The sequence below is a fragment of the Xyrauchen texanus genome, chromosome 4, assembly GCF_025860055.1.
Source record: "Xyrauchen texanus isolate HMW12.3.18 chromosome 4, RBS_HiC_50CHRs, whole genome shotgun sequence".
NCBI classification, from domain to species: domain Eukaryota; kingdom Metazoa; phylum Chordata; class Actinopteri; order Cypriniformes; family Catostomidae; genus Xyrauchen; species Xyrauchen texanus.
Window position 1 is genome coordinate 6,787,431 of NC_068279.1, and position 17,509 is coordinate 6,804,939.

Consider the following 17,509-nt stretch of genomic DNA (forward strand, 5'->3'; position numbering starts at 1 on the left):
CTCATGCCATTGGTTGAGCCAGAAGTTGCCATTTGGATCACTCAAGCTAACATAGTGATGGACCACAGTATTAAAACAGTGTGCAAATTCAAACATGGCGCATCGTGCCAGATTTGACATCAATGTTTTTATTGTGCAATGTGTTAGAATTGAGAGGTAAATAGGGGATAATATTTTCTGAGTAATTACTTCAATTTTGGTCTGTTTCAAATACAAATGTATGGTATGGCTAGAGAAGACGTGTGGACATCGAAGCAAGCCATCACATGTTCTGGAAGTTTCACTTTTACAATTTAAAAATTCAAAGACTAGTGTATGATGCGTAAATTCGGACAGCATTGGAGTATAGCGCAGTCATATGTATCACTTTTATGAGATTTTTATGGGGGTTTTTTGTTTTGTTTTCTGTACTTTTTAGAGCTCAGTAGTCTAAATCACTTTTTCATTGTATGGGAAAGAGCAGTCAATTTCCTATTGTATTCTACGAAAGAAAAAATCTATACAGGTTTACAATGGCATAAGGGTGAATAAATTAGGTCAGAATTATCTTTCTCTTTGGGTGAACTACTTCTTCAACATTGAGAAAATTACACACTTCTTTCACAGAGCATGAAAATTCTAGGAATGGTTGAGATATTTTATTTATTTCTTTTTTGGTATAGAGTGACAGATATGGTCTTCATCCATGCAGATTTCGAAAAAGATGCATGCTTCTTATTTCTGAACAAACCCTTCAACCTAACTCTTACCAAAGGTACCAGCTTTAGTCTACATAGACTGTATTCTATACTGAACATTCCTCACATCAACAGGAAGCCAGCACCAGGATTTCCTGTCACATGACTGATCCGTCCATAGCTTTATTCGATGTAACTGTGAGAATGCTGTCCAGATGGGAGTAAAAGGGCGATAGAATGGCCTGGTGAAGATCAGGAACCCATTGCTGTCACAGCCTATGAGAAGGAAAACAGATAAAATTGAACCAGCATGAGGGACTATATTTCTGTCCTCCATTTTTGATGGGTCTGTTGTCTTAGGAATAAAAATGAATAAATGGTTTAGTCAATTCCTATAAACCCCTCTTATCTGTGAGGATCTCCTCATATGAGTTCAGGAGAGTTAGTTTTGCTCTCTAGTGTGTTGAGCACTAACAATCACATTTCTACTGTTAACAGATGGATGGCAGCTCAGAAATGCCATGGGCTAAAATGATTTACATTTGTCTCTCTTTTTGTCTTTTGCTTTTTTAACTGTAACCGTTATTCTAGTGTTTCCAAATCCTGGTCCTGGTGTATCTGCATGTTTTGGATCTATCACTTACTGTATGTGACACCCAATGGACTCTTTTTATTTAGCTTCCCAACACAGGTCATTTTAAAAGTCATGTTTATACGTTTGACTGTTATCAGTAAAACATTTTTTTAAATAAATACCCACAATAAAACAATAAGGAAGACAAGACAAAGTCTATATCAGCATTTTTGGCATGACCGTCAATCCATTGTCAGTTTATCAACAAACTGCTGTGCTGTACCATACTGCCCCTTGTTTATCTCTAATCTTTAAATATAACCCTTTTCTCTCTCTCTGCACTCTTCATTTTTGGCCTAGGTTCGTGACTAATCAGCACAAGCTCAGTGAAGTGTGTGGGTGTCTTCTCTGTGATAAAGAAAAACCTGTGCTCTTCTGCACATATGACTTTAAAATTAAACATCTGAAGCATGAAATTGGTCAGAAAGTCCTCCCATGTCAAAAAAGTACATACTGATACACCTGTGGCTGGACACCCTTAAGTCTGGAGCGAAAATGCTCATTTTTAGTGCACAACTGAGCTTAAGGCCAAAACTTTTGTTCAAATTCACAAATGTTAGTGTAAAGCAACAAGGTTTAGAAATTTTGTTTAACTCCAGTCCTGGTTTTTGCTTTGCCGTTTATTCAGAATGGCAGAATCATTATGGATGAGAGAAGTAGGGTCACAAATTAAAAGGTTGAGAATGAAAGGTTCAAAACCTTGCATGAAAACGTCAAGTTCAACACATTAGTCATTGAACAAAAAGACAAAATGATCAGATAATTGTCAAATCCAGTAAGTTCCGCAATCCACTGTTCGATTTGGTGATCACAAAATAATGCCTGTAAAAACCTTTCTGCTCTTGCCTGTCGTGCAATCCCTGTTTATAGCGAGGAGAATCTGTACTTCTGAGCGTAGAACTGGCACATCCTGCACCAGCATGGTGGAGGAACGTATGTTGCTGATGTGTGGCGCCCTCTTTTTGAACGAAAGCACATATCATGTGCGGATCATGTTCAGTACCCAGCTGGAAATCCCTGGAAGTAGTGGGTCAGGGGACACAGCGGTTGTACAGTGTCCACTGGGGTTTGAGTGCTGCCTACCCTTGGTCACTCAGAATATCCATGTTGATTAAAACTGGAAATGTGTCCCTTTTCATTAACTTGTTTGTGCCTCGAGCAACTTCCATGAGGTTTGCAAACTTTATTTGGTCGTGACAAACATTTGGCACAGAGCCAACAAATACAGACGTTTGGTCTTCACCGTGGTTATGAATCTCGGGGGAGCAAGAGGAATGTTCAGGGGTATGGAAAAGTGTTCTAGGCCTTCTTCAGAGCCACCATAGACTGGTCTGTGTGCGTATGACCCCACTTCCAAGGTGCCAAAGCATCAGGAATGCTTGGTTTCATCTGCTCTGTTTCCACTCTATGGGAAGGCACAGGAATGGGCATGGCAACACTCTGTTTAGCTGGAGGATGCACTGAGGTAAATCGTGAGTGAACCATCTGGGTTGCATAACCTCTCCGCCACAGCAGAATGTGTCTATAGTCCAGTGATTGCATCTTTGCTTATTGGAACATCTCGGTGAAAGCATCAATAGCATCACCAAAGAGGCCCAATAATGAAAGACAACTCTCGTGCCCATCAGACATGGGGATGTAACCCTCACAAGGACAAAAACACCTGCGGTATATTTGGAATTTATAAAAAGACATGTTTCAGCACATTTTTCTTTTAGTTTGCTTCAGTTTAATGTTTTATGAGTGCAATGTGAACACACTGAACACACTGTAAAAATGTAACTTGTTCTCACTGACTGGGTGCAATCCACAGCTAAGTAAGGGTTTAGGTTTCAAGAGCATGAGGGATGTCCACGCTGCCCTGAACATGCTGTTGGTGTGATGCTGTGCTCCTGTTTATATGGAGTGACAAGTGTCACCAGCCAATCAAATTGGCATGATGGTACAGGCTATCAATGTTACTACCCCTGGAAGGTGTTCCTATGGCGTCAACTCCTGATGCAGCATCAAAGTTACTATATTACTTATATTAAAACCATAGTTCATTCAAACAAATGGGGTGAAACATTAAATTGAACATAAATGTATACACTATTAAATTAAAAACCCTATTTTATTTAACAATCAAAAATGTTGTTATAAATAGCAGCAAATAATGGCTGATATTTTGCTTCAACAAAACAAGGCAAAGTCCATTTAAGGCTTCGTGGGGCTCAAGTAAATCAGTGAATTATTTATATTAACTAGTTTATTTACATGAACTGCCAGAAAGAACCAATTAAATGTAATGATTTGGATTTCACATCAATACATAAGAGAATGAGAGGAGAGTTTATGTGAGCTTGCTTGATTACTCCTTTGGCTCCATTGCAGTGTTCACAATACAATGTGACAAATGTAGCATTTTGTGACCCCACACCACTACTCGTTGGAAAATGTAGCTTGTTACTGGATAGTAATACTATTGTGAAAATAGCTGAGCTACCGTCACACTAAAAATGCATTTAGTTACATTGCTACTTTTAGTAAACTATTCCCCAACACTGTTAGGTAGCATAATTATGTTGCCTAGCTTTTGGAACAGCCTTCGACTTGGGAACGCACCTATGATGCCTTAAAATGCTGCCTCTGTTGGCAACTCACTAGGTTTTGGAACAGAGCTGTACTGGCGATCTGATTTTAAATAAATACAACTTGATTTGTTTGCTTTAAGGTGTGTACCTGTGTATTCCAACCCTGTGTGTTTTTTCCTACTCTTAATAGACAGCTACTGAAAAGACAGCTAATTGCATAGTCCCCCTTCAGTTCTTTTATTAAAGTCACTCTCTCTTTAACGTACTGATCCTCATTCAATAAAAGATTCTCTGCTAATAATCTTGTGTGACTTGGCATTCATTGTCCTTTAAGCTAGTGCTCTATTTGCCATCCTTGCAAACAAGCTAATACTCATATTACTCTGATCCAGGGAATAAATTAATTCAACTACTTGTAATTGGAGGATCATCTAAGAGGCAGTTCATGGGTTTTAATGAAGGTGTCTCTCAGTTTGTTCTGTGCATACTGTATTTCTTCAGGCTAATGGTGAATCGCCAGTCAATTACAAGAAACTGATTTTTACACAAAACATTTAATTTAATAAGAATTTCATGTCATTTTTAAATAAAATATTTTTTAAACCACACATAAAATGTCCCCACTATCTGACAGATATCATTGATTAGGTGTCCTGAGAAATCACACCTGTCTCTGTGACAGCGCAAACAGTGAAAAAGGGTTGAGGTTATTTCTCCCATTCATTTCTTCCATAGGTATTTCATTTTTTCCTTCTTAAAAGAGTTCTAAGCCATGTACCAAACCAACCAGCTCTGATTTGAATCAAAACATCAAAAACTTTGATTTGAAGCAAAAAGGTATTTGAAAATCAGACATAAGGTAACAACTGTATACTGATGTCTTTTAGTAGGGTATGAATCCCATTCAGTATTGTGAATGACATAATCCAATTAAAAATAATAATTGTATATAAATATAAAGCCATTAAGTATAGCAACAATACATTTAAATTGTATTGCAAAACATTTGTAATGGAAGTGGGTGTCTATGCTGAGCTGTTTAGACACAATACTCTGATTGGTGGATCTTGCTCTGCTGGATCATGTGTAGTGTAGTTCTTCACCACAAAGTTCACCATTAAATGTATTTTTAGACAATGAAGTTTAAATAATGCTGACTGATGGCTTTATCAGAAGCATACACCATTGATTAACAACTTTGGAGCTCATGGCAGTTCTGTCTTTAAAGGAATAGTTCAGCAAAAAATGAAAATTCTCTCATAATTTTCTCACCCTCATGCCATCCCAGATCTGTCTAACTTTCTTTCATCTGCTGAACACAAATGAAGATTTTTAGAAGAATATTTCAGCTCTGTATGTCCACAGACTGCCAACATTGCATGCTCAGGACCAGAGTAGGGAGGGTTTGGACGAGTGGATGCACCACCGGACGCACTCTTTGGACCCCTGGACAGATTAAATGAGTCGCCAGGGGAGAACAGCACACGTTGCGGCCGACGGGCTAGAGGCCGGGTCACCTTCCCCTCTCACCTACCGCTTGTGCAGCCGACAGACACAGCTCATGCCTAGGCCACTCCATAGACACTACCCCACCCTTCATGGAGCCCCATCTTACCGCGAGGATGCCAGATTCCCCCTTTATTATGAACCCTATTCCCCTTAGACACTTTATTATCCCCTTTATGGACATTTTATGTTTATTATTACTTCCAAAAAATGCCTCACACCCACTGTGTCTATCTCTTGCTCACCCCACCACATTAGGTCTACTAAACATTAGATCTCTTTCAACCAAAGCATAAATTGTAAAATAAATTATTACAGATCATAGTGGATGCATAGTGGATGCACTCTGTTTGACTGAAACCTGGCTTAACTGGATGAAAAAAATATTTTAAATGAGTCTACTCCCCCAGGATATTGTTGAAAACATGAGCCTCATCTGGAGGGTCGAGGAGGAGGTGTTTCTACAATTTAGAGTGAAGTTTTTGGTGTTACTCAGCAGACAGGATATAAGTTTAAGTCTTTTGAACTAATAATGCTCAATGTGACACCGTCAGATATAAATAAAAAATCTCTGTTATCTTTTGCCCTTGCTTCGGTATATAGATCACCTGGGCCGTATTCTGATTTCCCTGGTTAAGTTACACATTTTCTATCAGATCTAGTATTTACTGTGAATAGAGCTTTAATTTTTGGTGATTTCAACATTCACATTGATAATGAAATTGACACATTGGGATTGGCATTTATCGATATTCTCAACTCTCTTGGAGTCAAACAAAATGGGACAGGACCAACTCATCGCCATTATCATACACTAGATTTAATTCTGTCATATGGAGTTGATGTTGATACTATATAAATTCTGCCACAGAGCGAGGACAGTTCAGATCATACCTATCTTGTATGCTGTGATCAGCTAATGTCACTCAATCTACACTACACTACCATTCAGGCAGAACTATTCTTTTGACCATTAAAGATAACTTCACTAATAATCTTCCAGATTTGTCTCAGTAAGCAAAAAGTCTAGAAGAGCTTGATGTAATGACAGAAAATATAAATATAGTCTTCTAAAGCACTCCAGGTTTGAGCTGCCAGATCAGCAATGTTACAAACTCATAGAAAATATCTACAACAATCCTAGATGTTTATTCAGTACTGTGGCTAAATTGGTTAGGAATAAAGACTCGACTGAATTAGATATTGTGTCGCAGTACAATAGTAATGACTTCATGAATTTCTTTACTGATTAAATTGAAATCATCAGAAATAAAATTGGAATTATGCAATCATCTGTCACAGTACCTCAGAAAACAGTGCCTCATAAATTTCCTAACAAGCAACTTCAATCCTACGCTGTTATAGTTCATGGAGAGCTAAAAAAAACTTATAGAAACATCAAAAGCCACAACCTGTATGTTAGATCCAATACGATCTAAGCTCTTAAAAGAGGTATTCCCTGTAATCTCAGAACTTCTTCTTAATATTATTAACTCTTCACACTGTTTGGGACGCAGACACACTCTCTCAGTTTAAGTCTAGACTAAAGACTCGTATAATTACCACCTAATTTATCCATCAACAATTTGGCTGCTTTAGTTAGGTCTGCCGGAATCAGAAAAATGCTCATAATCTATAACTCTGCAATAAATTGAATGGCATCTACACTAATGTTATTCCATTTGTTTCCCTGGGTTAACAGAGCTGGCCAGATCCATATTTTTTCCTGTTTGGTGTCAGACTCCACTGCTACGTGTCTCTGAGTGATAATGAATAAATGCAGCCGGTGCCATCCAGACATCACTCAGTCTATTACAATGAACTTCAGAGGATGAACTGATGCTAACTGCAACCATAAGACATGGGATACTTCAAATGCCATTGACTGAAACTTGGATCAAAATTACCTGCATTTACATTTAGCAGACGCTTTTATCCAAAGGGACTTACAGTGCACTTATTACAGGGACAATCCCCCTAGAGCAACCTGGATTAAGTGTCTTGCTCAGTGACACAATGGTGGTGGCTGTGGGGATCGAACCAGCAACCTTATGATTACCAGTTATGTGCTTTAGTCCACTACGCTACCACCACTCCACACCTGCAGGTTGAACTGCAATGCACCTCACTAATCTCTGCTTGCATCACCTTGGTCTAATAATGGACTGCACTCTTAAAATAGAATGCATAGACTATCTGTTAATTGGCAACAAAAGCCTTTATCTGCCAACTAATAAAGGACAATTAATCTATGTGAACTTCTACAGTTAATCCAAGATGGACTTCAAAGACATTAGTCATTAATCACAGTTCATACAAAATCTTTGTTTAAACAATGGCCCTTAACACTTACTTAGTTTACTAATTTTTAAAACATGACTAGTACTGCACACAAATAACTAATATTGGCATAACATTTATGCTGTTTAGCCAGAGGGGAAATGCCCTCCCCTGGTGAGCCTTGATTCTCCCAACATTATTTTTCTCCATTATCCAAATTCTTATGGAGTATTGAGTTCCATGCCACAGTCACATTCGGCTTGCTCACTGGGGTTCTAAATACAATTATTATTTAATTATTTATTTTTATACAAAATTTACAATCATATTTAATCAAACTACACAATGATGACTCTAAAACTTTACGGACATTACAGTTTCATTTTCTGTAAAGCTGCTTTGAAACAATGTGTGTTGTGAAAAGAGCTATACAAATGAAAATTACTCTACTTGCAGAATAAAGAAAGTCAGACACATCTGGGATGGCATGATGTGAGTAAATGATGAGAGCCTTTTCATTTTGGGTTGAACTATCCCTTTAAATGCTTATAAGTAATTGGTAAAAATCTATTCACCTATGGAGAAAATAAATTGGATTTTTACTACAGAACCCAACTGTTGCACTCTTTTCAGTCGTGAAAGTTAGCACAACGACATCACTTACAGTACCTTTAAGTGAGGTTATAATTAGTGTTAAATATTTGTTTTGCATAAACATATTTAAGCATATCATCTTCTCAGCAGGAAACCGATGGAGTGCGTACTCCAGGTAGGGAAGGACGTATTGCCCCAAGTGAAGGAGTTCAAGTACCTCCGGGTCTTGTTCACGAGTGAGGGGACAATGGAGCGGGAGGTTGGCCAGAGAATCGGGGCAGCGGGGGCGGTATTGCACTCGCTCTATCGCACCGTTGTCACGAAAAGAGAGCTGAGCCGAAAGGCAAAGCTCTCGATCTACCGGTCAATTTTTGTTCCTACCCTCACCTATGGTCATGAAGGCTGGGTCATGACCGAAAGAACTAGGTCACGAGTACAAGCGGCCGAAATGGGCTTCCTCAGAAGGGTGGCGGGCTTCTCCCTTAGAGATAGGGTGAGGAGCTCAGTCATCCGTGAGGAGCTCTGAGTAGAGCCGCTGCTCCTTTGCGTCGAAAGGAGTCAGTTGAGGTGGTTTGGGCATCTGGTAAGGATGCTCCTTGGCCGCCTCCCTAGGGAGGTGTTTCAGGCACGTCCAGCTGGGAGGAGGCCTCGGGGAAGACCCAGGATTAGGTGGAGAGATTACATCTCCACACTGGCCTGGGAACGCCTCGGGGTCCCCCAGTCAGAGCTGGTTAATGTGGCTCGGGATAGGGAAGTTTGGGGCCCCTTGCTGGAGCAGCTGCCCCCGCGACCCGACTTCGGATAAGTGGTTGAAGATGGATGGATGAATCATCTTCTTTGTTGACAACCATGAGGCTTTATACAGTATAATGCATATAAAATAAGAAATTTAACACAATTTATAAAATTAACTAATATTTATTTAATATTTGACATAAAATATATACTGTAAGTTAAACAATATGTAATCATTTTTGTAAAATGCCTTTAAGACCCATTTTATTGCCATGTGCCCAGCTTGATCTCATGAATATTATGTCCATGGCAATATTTTTGCAAATCAAAATTACATGCTCCATTACATGTTTCTCTGCAGTTTCCCAGTGAAATTGTTTCATTATCAGATGAGGCTTTTAAAGTGAATATTAGATGTAGGTTTTAAAGAGTCAAACGTACCTCCCTAACCTAAATATTTAACCTAAACCTAACCAATAGTGTCCTAAATGCAAATGAGACGTAAAAGATAAACAGACATTCTTACTCAAACCAACATCTATACTAAAAGTGTTGTAAAATCAAATGCGACATGAAAAGCACATTTTCAGAAGCAATATCTTTTTGTGTCAATTATATTACACTTATGTCTCATGGGTCAGCTTGTGTGCTTGGCTGGGCTCGAATTGTGGTCTTCTGATTCTAAAGTCCAGATGAGCTACTGCACAAGCTAATCACGTTGGAATATGTGTTTGCATGTAGGAGGCTGGGGGTTTGTAATACTGTACATGCGTTAAAATGTATCGTTTTTCAAATGATGCGTTTGAGTAAAAGTGTTTTGATATAAATAAAATAGCAGTGTGTGAGTGACAGAGCGAAAAATACGTGTTTATAAATTCATAAGCTCTGTTGTACTCCTGATTTGTGTTAAGTGAAAAGCACAGTTGTTGTAGTGTATTGTGCTCATTTCACCAGGCAACGGAAGCGAAATGTAGAATGCAGCACATAATAATCCGTTTACAAATATGTTCATTCAAGGAGAACTGGTTGCATGTGCTGTATCTCTAGTGAGTTGCAGACGCACCTCATTTAAGAATTTTTAAACAATGATCTGACCCAAAGCAAGCAATCACCATAGGGAGAGACCGCAGCAACAGGTGCAGAAAATTCTCTCATTAGAAAGACTAGCCATTATAGGTGTGGCCTTTGACATCTGCATTCACATGGTGTCTATAACCAAGATTCTTAGACATACAAAAGAGTTATAGCTCTGGATGTTTGAAGGGAAAATATTCCTTCTTGACTCAAACCTGCCAGCTAGATTCGGCCCACATCCACACTAACACATTTTGGATTGAAATCTCAGTTTGATGGAGATTTACTAATCTCAGGTACTAGACAGCATTTTTGAAACTCTCCAATTTTCAGTTTCAGGAAGGATGAGAGGCATAATCATAGCAAATTCAATGCATTTTCAAAGGAAAATGTATCAGTGTGGAAGTTGCCTCAATAGAAGTCTTGATTCATTGCTTTGATATGCTTTGAGTTCCAGTGTTGTAAATGATAGGTCAGAGGCCTGTTTAATGTAATCATGTCTGTTTATTTCTAATCTGTACTTATAATTTATGCTTTAAATAAACATAATTTGTTAATTGTGAATATATTGCATTTTGTAAAAAGTAGTATGAGGATTTATGGTTTATTTTAGCGACTTTTTACTTATGCTACAATAAAATATTTTAGCAAAAGCTTTTATTTTCTCTCGATCCAACTCAATAAAATATCAGCAAATATTTTAACCATTTAACACTTTATCAAATAAATAAATATGGTATATTATTTAAAAATTTCATTTTTAAAGATTTTACACAATGTACTTTATAATTTCTGACAACATAAAACATGAATCATGACAAGGAGTAAAAGAAATGACGAACAGAAAAACAAATGTCCAAAATCAACACCTTTTTATTTTCATATATTTTCATAAAGGATGAGTGCAAAGAAAGAGCTTGTGATGAGTACCAGTCGCTAAGCCATGGACCATAAGGCATCAGTAAATACAAGCTTTTATATATACTTACAAGAAATACATTTACAAAAAAAAAAAAAAAACTCAATCATGGAGGCCATCAAATAAATCTGCAAAGACACGCACACAATATCAGAAAAAATTTATTAAATTTAAAAATTAAAACCAGAGCGATGGAAGTGTTCATAATTAATCAATGACCACCAAATAAACGTGGCTAGCAAGAAAAAGATGAAAATAACACACATACACACAGAACACAGTTCATACATTCATAATGTGGCAGAAATATAGAAGATGGCAATGAGGTCGGATTTTAAGATTGTAATATTAACTACAGCAACAGATTATTAAGCAAAGTCCACAGGCTATTAAAAAGACCTTATATGGGTGCTGCTAATAATGGTTGATAAAAAGATCAGATTTTCTTCTTACTTTCATTTCCATGAATTTCGTTAAAACACTGTCCACACACTCGTGGATCCCGTTTAAAAATAATTATAAACATTATAGCACAGTCATTTATTTATAGGTTTAAAACTGTGCCTCGCTAGGCCTGATATACAGTAGACTTTAACATCATTTTTATTATTTCATTAATTTGTTGTATTAAGTTTAGTAAAACTACTTTGTATGATACCATTCTGGAGGTCTTAACATTTAACAGATCCCCTTAAAAATGTACTCATGCATGTAAAAACGGTCAACCGTACAAAAATAAACGCCCACTTGACAATTTCTGTATTTTTGTGATCCTAAAATAAACTTTGAGCACTTTGAAAATAAGCAGCAGCAAGTTTTGCGAACAAGTTTATGACCCATAAACCATGGCTTTACATGTGAGTAGATTGTCTGTACCCAGAGTGCACTGTGCTGAGACGGCAATAAGCATTTTAGCGATTCGTTTTAAGCCATACCGAGCTAGCGACACCAACTTAAAGAGACTGAATTCGAACCTTCACACTCAATTCGACATGATCAGCGTTCTGTTACAACATGGACTCTCCATAACTTGCAACATGCAACAGTAATTTTAATGAGATGTGATGTGAAATAATACACAAATGTCGTGACGGTGAAAAGTGCACAGTTACGCATATCTACAATACAAGAATGTGTAGCCTTGTACAAACAACGCAAAGCTTTAAATTATGCTAAAACATTCTTAAGTATGCATTGATAATAAAAAGGTTTGTAAGTGTGATAGATACAGTTGGCTATATCTATCCCTTTTCATTTTCGTAGGCTCAGGAATAGCAGGTTACACCAGGTAATTCTGTTTTGTCACAGTTAGGCATGATACAATTCAAGTGTCGATAATATACATACGCTGGTGCCTTCCGGAGACAAAGCCTTTGGCACATTAATTACGGTGCAATTCTGCGAACGCACAATTGACAGGAAGGGAGAAACATTCTTCACATTCTTGGAATCAGCGCCCGCCTCTGTTACGATAAATCTTTGTAATTGGAATGGCCACACATAAAAATAAATGGCATGATGGAATTCTGTGAAACACTGGTGCACGGTGAATGATAGAAAATAAACAAGTTTAAAAGAATTCTGAAGGGTACATTTTTCAAATCTTAAAATAAATACATTCATTCCATGACTAAAAAACAAAGCAAAAACAATACAGACAAAAACTCACTTATAATAAAACCAGATTCAGTTGTTTATAAAAATGCATTGTCGACTCAAAACTATGTGGTTGAACGAAAGAAAAAACATTCACCGAAAGATAATAATGAGAAATAAATCACAAGCATTTGATATATGCAAAACAGATCAAAAAAGCCAAAAATGAAAACATCTCCCTTTTATGAAGTTGTGTGCTCTGAGTATGCGAAATGATCACTGCCTTTAGGAAACGTTGCTAAATACAGCAGAATGCATGCACAATCCAGAAGGGACTCTGGTTAGGTTAGAGTCTTCATTTTAACATTAATGTTACTTCACGATTGTTTCGCGTTTTATTGTATGTTTTTGTTTGTTTTATAAACAGGCGCTTTGAGCTTTTGAGGCGCTTTGAGCTTAGCTCATTTGACATACTCAGCTGATTTCCAGAAGTGTACTGGGTGAGACAGGCGACGGTTGCGTTTTGGGAGTTTCTCCAGTAGTTCCACCAGCTTGGAGAAGCTGGGCCGCTCTTCCTGCTCATACGCCCAACAGAATAGCAGGATGTCCTACACGAGATGGAAGAAAATAGGATTTCTAGGTTCTGGTCCTAAATGTGATCTAAATGTCATGATGTTCTGAACCCGTTTGACCATCTTTCTTCAGTGGAACACAAAAGGAGGTGTTACGCAGAATATCCAGGCTGCTCTTTCCCGTGCAGAGAAAGTGGAAGATTAATAGGGGTTTCAAGCTTCACAGATGACAAACCAGCCATATGTGACTCATGCACTATTATCCATGTCTTCTAAAGCCATACGATGGCTTGTGCTCACTCAAACATGGTGTGCAAAGATGTGTGTCAGGACCATGCGAATGTACCTCATTTGAATGTTTTGAATTGAGCGTAAGTGCAAATGTGTTTTGAGACCTCCGTCTGAAGGGAAGATTTTCATCGAATAACAGTTACAATTTTGGTCTTTTCATCACACAAATGTATCATATGGCTTCAGAATACTTGGAATATAGCACACAACTCGTATGGACTACATTTATGGTACTTTCAAGAAGCATTTTAATCCATTTTGGAGCTTGACAGCTCCAGTCCCAATTCAATTTCATTTTATGGCAGTCTAAATATTCGATTCAACTTCTTATATCCCTTTGTGTTCCACAAAAGAAAGAAAGTCATACAGGTTTGGAAAGACACAAGAGTGAGTAAATGATGAACAAGATTAATAGCTGATATTCATAGGGAAACACTCACGGATATCTCCTTGCCCGTTCCGATCTGAGTGAGGTTGGGCTTCATTCCGCTCCCCACCTGCCATATAATGACTTCAGCCGGCTGGTTCTTAAAGGGCCACTCACGTGCATGGAGCTCGTACCAGATTGTGCTGAAACATATGACACTGAGAGTTATTGTGTGTCTTGTCTCACAATGCTTTTTAATCAAATGTTTGTAAATGGCCAAATAATGTCTTTAACTAATATATATATATATATTTATTTAAATTACATTAAATCCAAAAACATATACAATTCTTAATTGTATTTTGTTCAAGTTAAGAACAATAAACAGTCCTTACAAATAGATAAAACCCAAAGCTAGTGTTCACAATTTTTAGTCCAGTGAATATTTCTCAGGGTCAGTTACTACATAGCCACATAACTCAAAGTTTTGGCTAAAAACAAACAAATAAATAATTTAATAATTAAATAAATAAAAGGAAAGAAAGAAAGAGACTCTTTTGAATATTTTCACCATTTTAAGCAGGATGTTAACCTTTTGTGACAACTTGCCCCAATAGTGGGGAATATTCCCCAATCATCCCCCTTCACAACCACCAAAAAAAAATTTAAAATCTATACCTCTCTTTAAATCTACACTGCATTAAACAGCCTATAGTAGGCTTTTCGGACAAATTGTCTAAGTAAAACAATTATGAAGCACAACATTATTAATGAAACAACAAAAATGGAAAAGGTAATATGCAAAAATAACAAAACATTGTTTTGGTCAACAAATACTTTAATTAATAAATTGTATACATTTATGACATTTAAAACACAAGTGACAACCTGCCCCAATAAAAATGTGGCAACATGCCCTGTTCTTAAGTCCTTAGAACACATTTAAACCTTTCGGTAAAAATCTGCCTTCATAGTATGATTGACTCTTGTCTTAATGTATGCCAGTGTGGTCTGATAACATTCACTTGCTTACCCAAGAGCTATACAAAAATAGTATGATAGAGAACATTTATATTGGAGGGTAAAAAAAAAATTACAAAAAAATTAGTTTTTGAGCTACATTAGGTGTTTGAAATCAACATACAAAACCTCTAAAAACTCTCCAAACTGAACCGCTACTGAGATCAAACCCTAGTGACAACTTCCCTGTGTGACAACTATCCCAGAGCCCCACATATGTGTGTTTGAATTTGTGTACTTGATCTCTATATTGTGAGGGGTAAATTACTGACAACATCCCCACAAATACAGTAAAATCTCATAGAACTGAATAAAAAAAAGTTTTATAAATGGTGTATTTGTTAAAATCTTAAAAGATATAAATAGATCAACAATTAAAATGATTAATTTAAGAACAATAGAAAGTCAACTGGAAATCCTCACAAGTAGTTTGAGTGTGCGACGAGGGCACCTGAAGATTTGTAAGGGCTTCCCTGACGGGCCACAATACGGCAGGTTAAAAGCTTTATTAAAACAATTCTGGTGCTCTACTTTGCATTCTGTGTAGCTGATATCGTTAAAAGTCATCCAAGATAATTAATAAATCACTTTGAGGAGTTGTTGACTGCTGAAAAATATGGTATTCTGCGCTAAAGAGTACACTCGTGTTAAAGTTTATTAAACCACACTTATGAGCTAATTATCAATCATTGAGACAAGAGCTCTGCTAAAAGCCAAATCATCTAAGCTCTGCTATTTAAAACCAAACTAAAAATATACCACTATCTAATATTTGTCTGAAATAATGATAGAATTGAAGTGGCTTTTGCAAGACTGAGTCACATCATAACATATTGGTCAGTGTCAGTGTTGGGGAAGCTACTTTGGAACTCTAGCTTGCCAAGCTACAAGATACTCATTAAGTTGTTAAACTGCAATCAAGCAAACCATTTGAAAATGCAGTTAGCTACAGAAAAAGCAGCTAACTACATTTAAGCAACAGTACTTAAAGGGGCAATAATTTTTTTCAACTATGAGAATAATACTGTCAGGTCCATATATATTGGGACATCGACACAATTCTAATCTTTTTGGCTCTATACACCACCACAATGGATTTGAAATGAAACGAACAAGATGTGCTTTAACTGCAGACTTTCAGCTTTAATTTGAGGGTATTTACATCCAAATCAGGTGAACGGTGTAGGAATTACAACAGTTTGTATATGTGCCTCCCACTTTTTAAGGGACCAAAAGTAATGGGACAATTGGCTGCTCAGCTGTTCCATGGCCAGGTGTGTGTTATTCCCTCATTATCCCATTTACAATATTCTATACATTTTTTATCATATTTAGTTTTGACAGTATTAAACTTGAACATACATTTACACTAAATCCAACTAATACAACTACAAAACACCCTAATTTATATAACAAAAATTTGTAATAAACAGCAACGTTTAAATACATGGTTTGACCTAAAGACCGAAAATGCAACTCAGGGACTATAATCAGTGAATCTGTGTTTTCATGTACATGAACTGTCTGCACAAATCAAATGTTAAATGGTCTGCACTTATATAGCGCCTTTTTAACCTTAGCGGAATTCAAATCGCTTTACACTGCGTCTCATTCACCCATTCACACACCAATGATGGCAGAGTTACAATGATAATACGGAGTATCAAAAGTTTGCTCCCCGTCACATTTTCATCTAGATAATCTGGCCCCTGCAAGGAAGTAGTTGAAGAGCCCTGCTGTACAGTGTGCACCATATAACAAATTACAAAAAGTCCACAAAACCGAACATAAAAGCATTATTTGCATAACATACCCCACATAATGACACAGCTACTGCTGTTAAAAGCCACGATGAACTCTGTTGCATTAAAATAACACATTCCAAGAGAACAACGCAAATGAAGAGGAGGCAGAAGGGACAAAAGGGAGAATTGCCGTAGGGTCACCTCTAGGTAGTGTCCCTTTAGTGTGACCAGCTGGGCAGTTGCATGGGTGCTGTATTTGGCTCCCATCGAGTGACAGTGTGACAGAGCCTCCATATGGAGAGAACAGCTGAGGACGCAATTGCGTTAGGACCCAACAGAGCAGCATTCCTTCATTTCTTTAGTCATCCATCCATCCATTATTTTATCCATTTGGCCCACACGCTCACAGCCTCTGGAAAGGGCCGGGTCAGGTAGAATTAACTACAGATGGAGCTCCAGTTTTGCAAATGGTCTTTAATGTATACAATCTGATTGGTGGAGGCACAGCACTGGAGAATCGATTCCATGATACCGCTCTTTGTAGCATTTCAATTTTCCCCTGAAGTAAACTTAACAGGATTTTTCACCCAAAAAGGAAAATTCTCTCATCATTTACTCACCTTCAAGCCATCCCAGATGTGTATGACTTTCTTCTGCAGAACACAAATTGTGATTTTTAGAAGAATATCTCAGCTCTCTAGCTACATAAAATGAAAATGAATTAGTGCCAAAAACGTGAAGCTCCAAAAAGTACATGCAGACTTCATAAACTCCAGTGTTTTAATCCATATTTTCAAAAGTGATATGATAGGTGAGGGTTTATTTGTAATGGGCAGCTTAATGCAGGTGCAGATTTAAAGAGAGGTGTTTTGTTGTTGGTGATGGAGGGGACACATTCCCCCATCACCCTAAATGTTAACATGAAA

At 37.4% G+C, this 17,509-nt stretch overlaps 1 protein-coding gene across 2 annotated transcripts in view; it reads right to left on the reverse strand.

The window, feature by feature from the left end:
- Nucleotides 1-10,945: 10,945 nt before the first annotated feature.
- Nucleotides 10,946-17,509, reverse strand: part of LOC127641873 (kinase suppressor of Ras 2-like) — a 116,185-nt gene continuing 109,621 nt past the window's right edge. For both annotated transcript variants that reach the window (XM_052124698.1, XM_052124690.1), the window contains exons 20-21: nucleotides 13,892-14,021; nucleotides 10,946-13,196 (exon numbers count right to left, since the gene is read on the reverse strand). In XM_052124698.1, coding sequence (XP_051980658.1) covers nucleotides 13,050-13,196; nucleotides 13,892-14,021 — 277 coding nt within the window. In that variant the 3' untranslated portion in view covers nucleotides 10,946-13,049. The remainder of the gene's footprint in view (nucleotides 13,197-13,891; nucleotides 14,022-17,509) is intronic.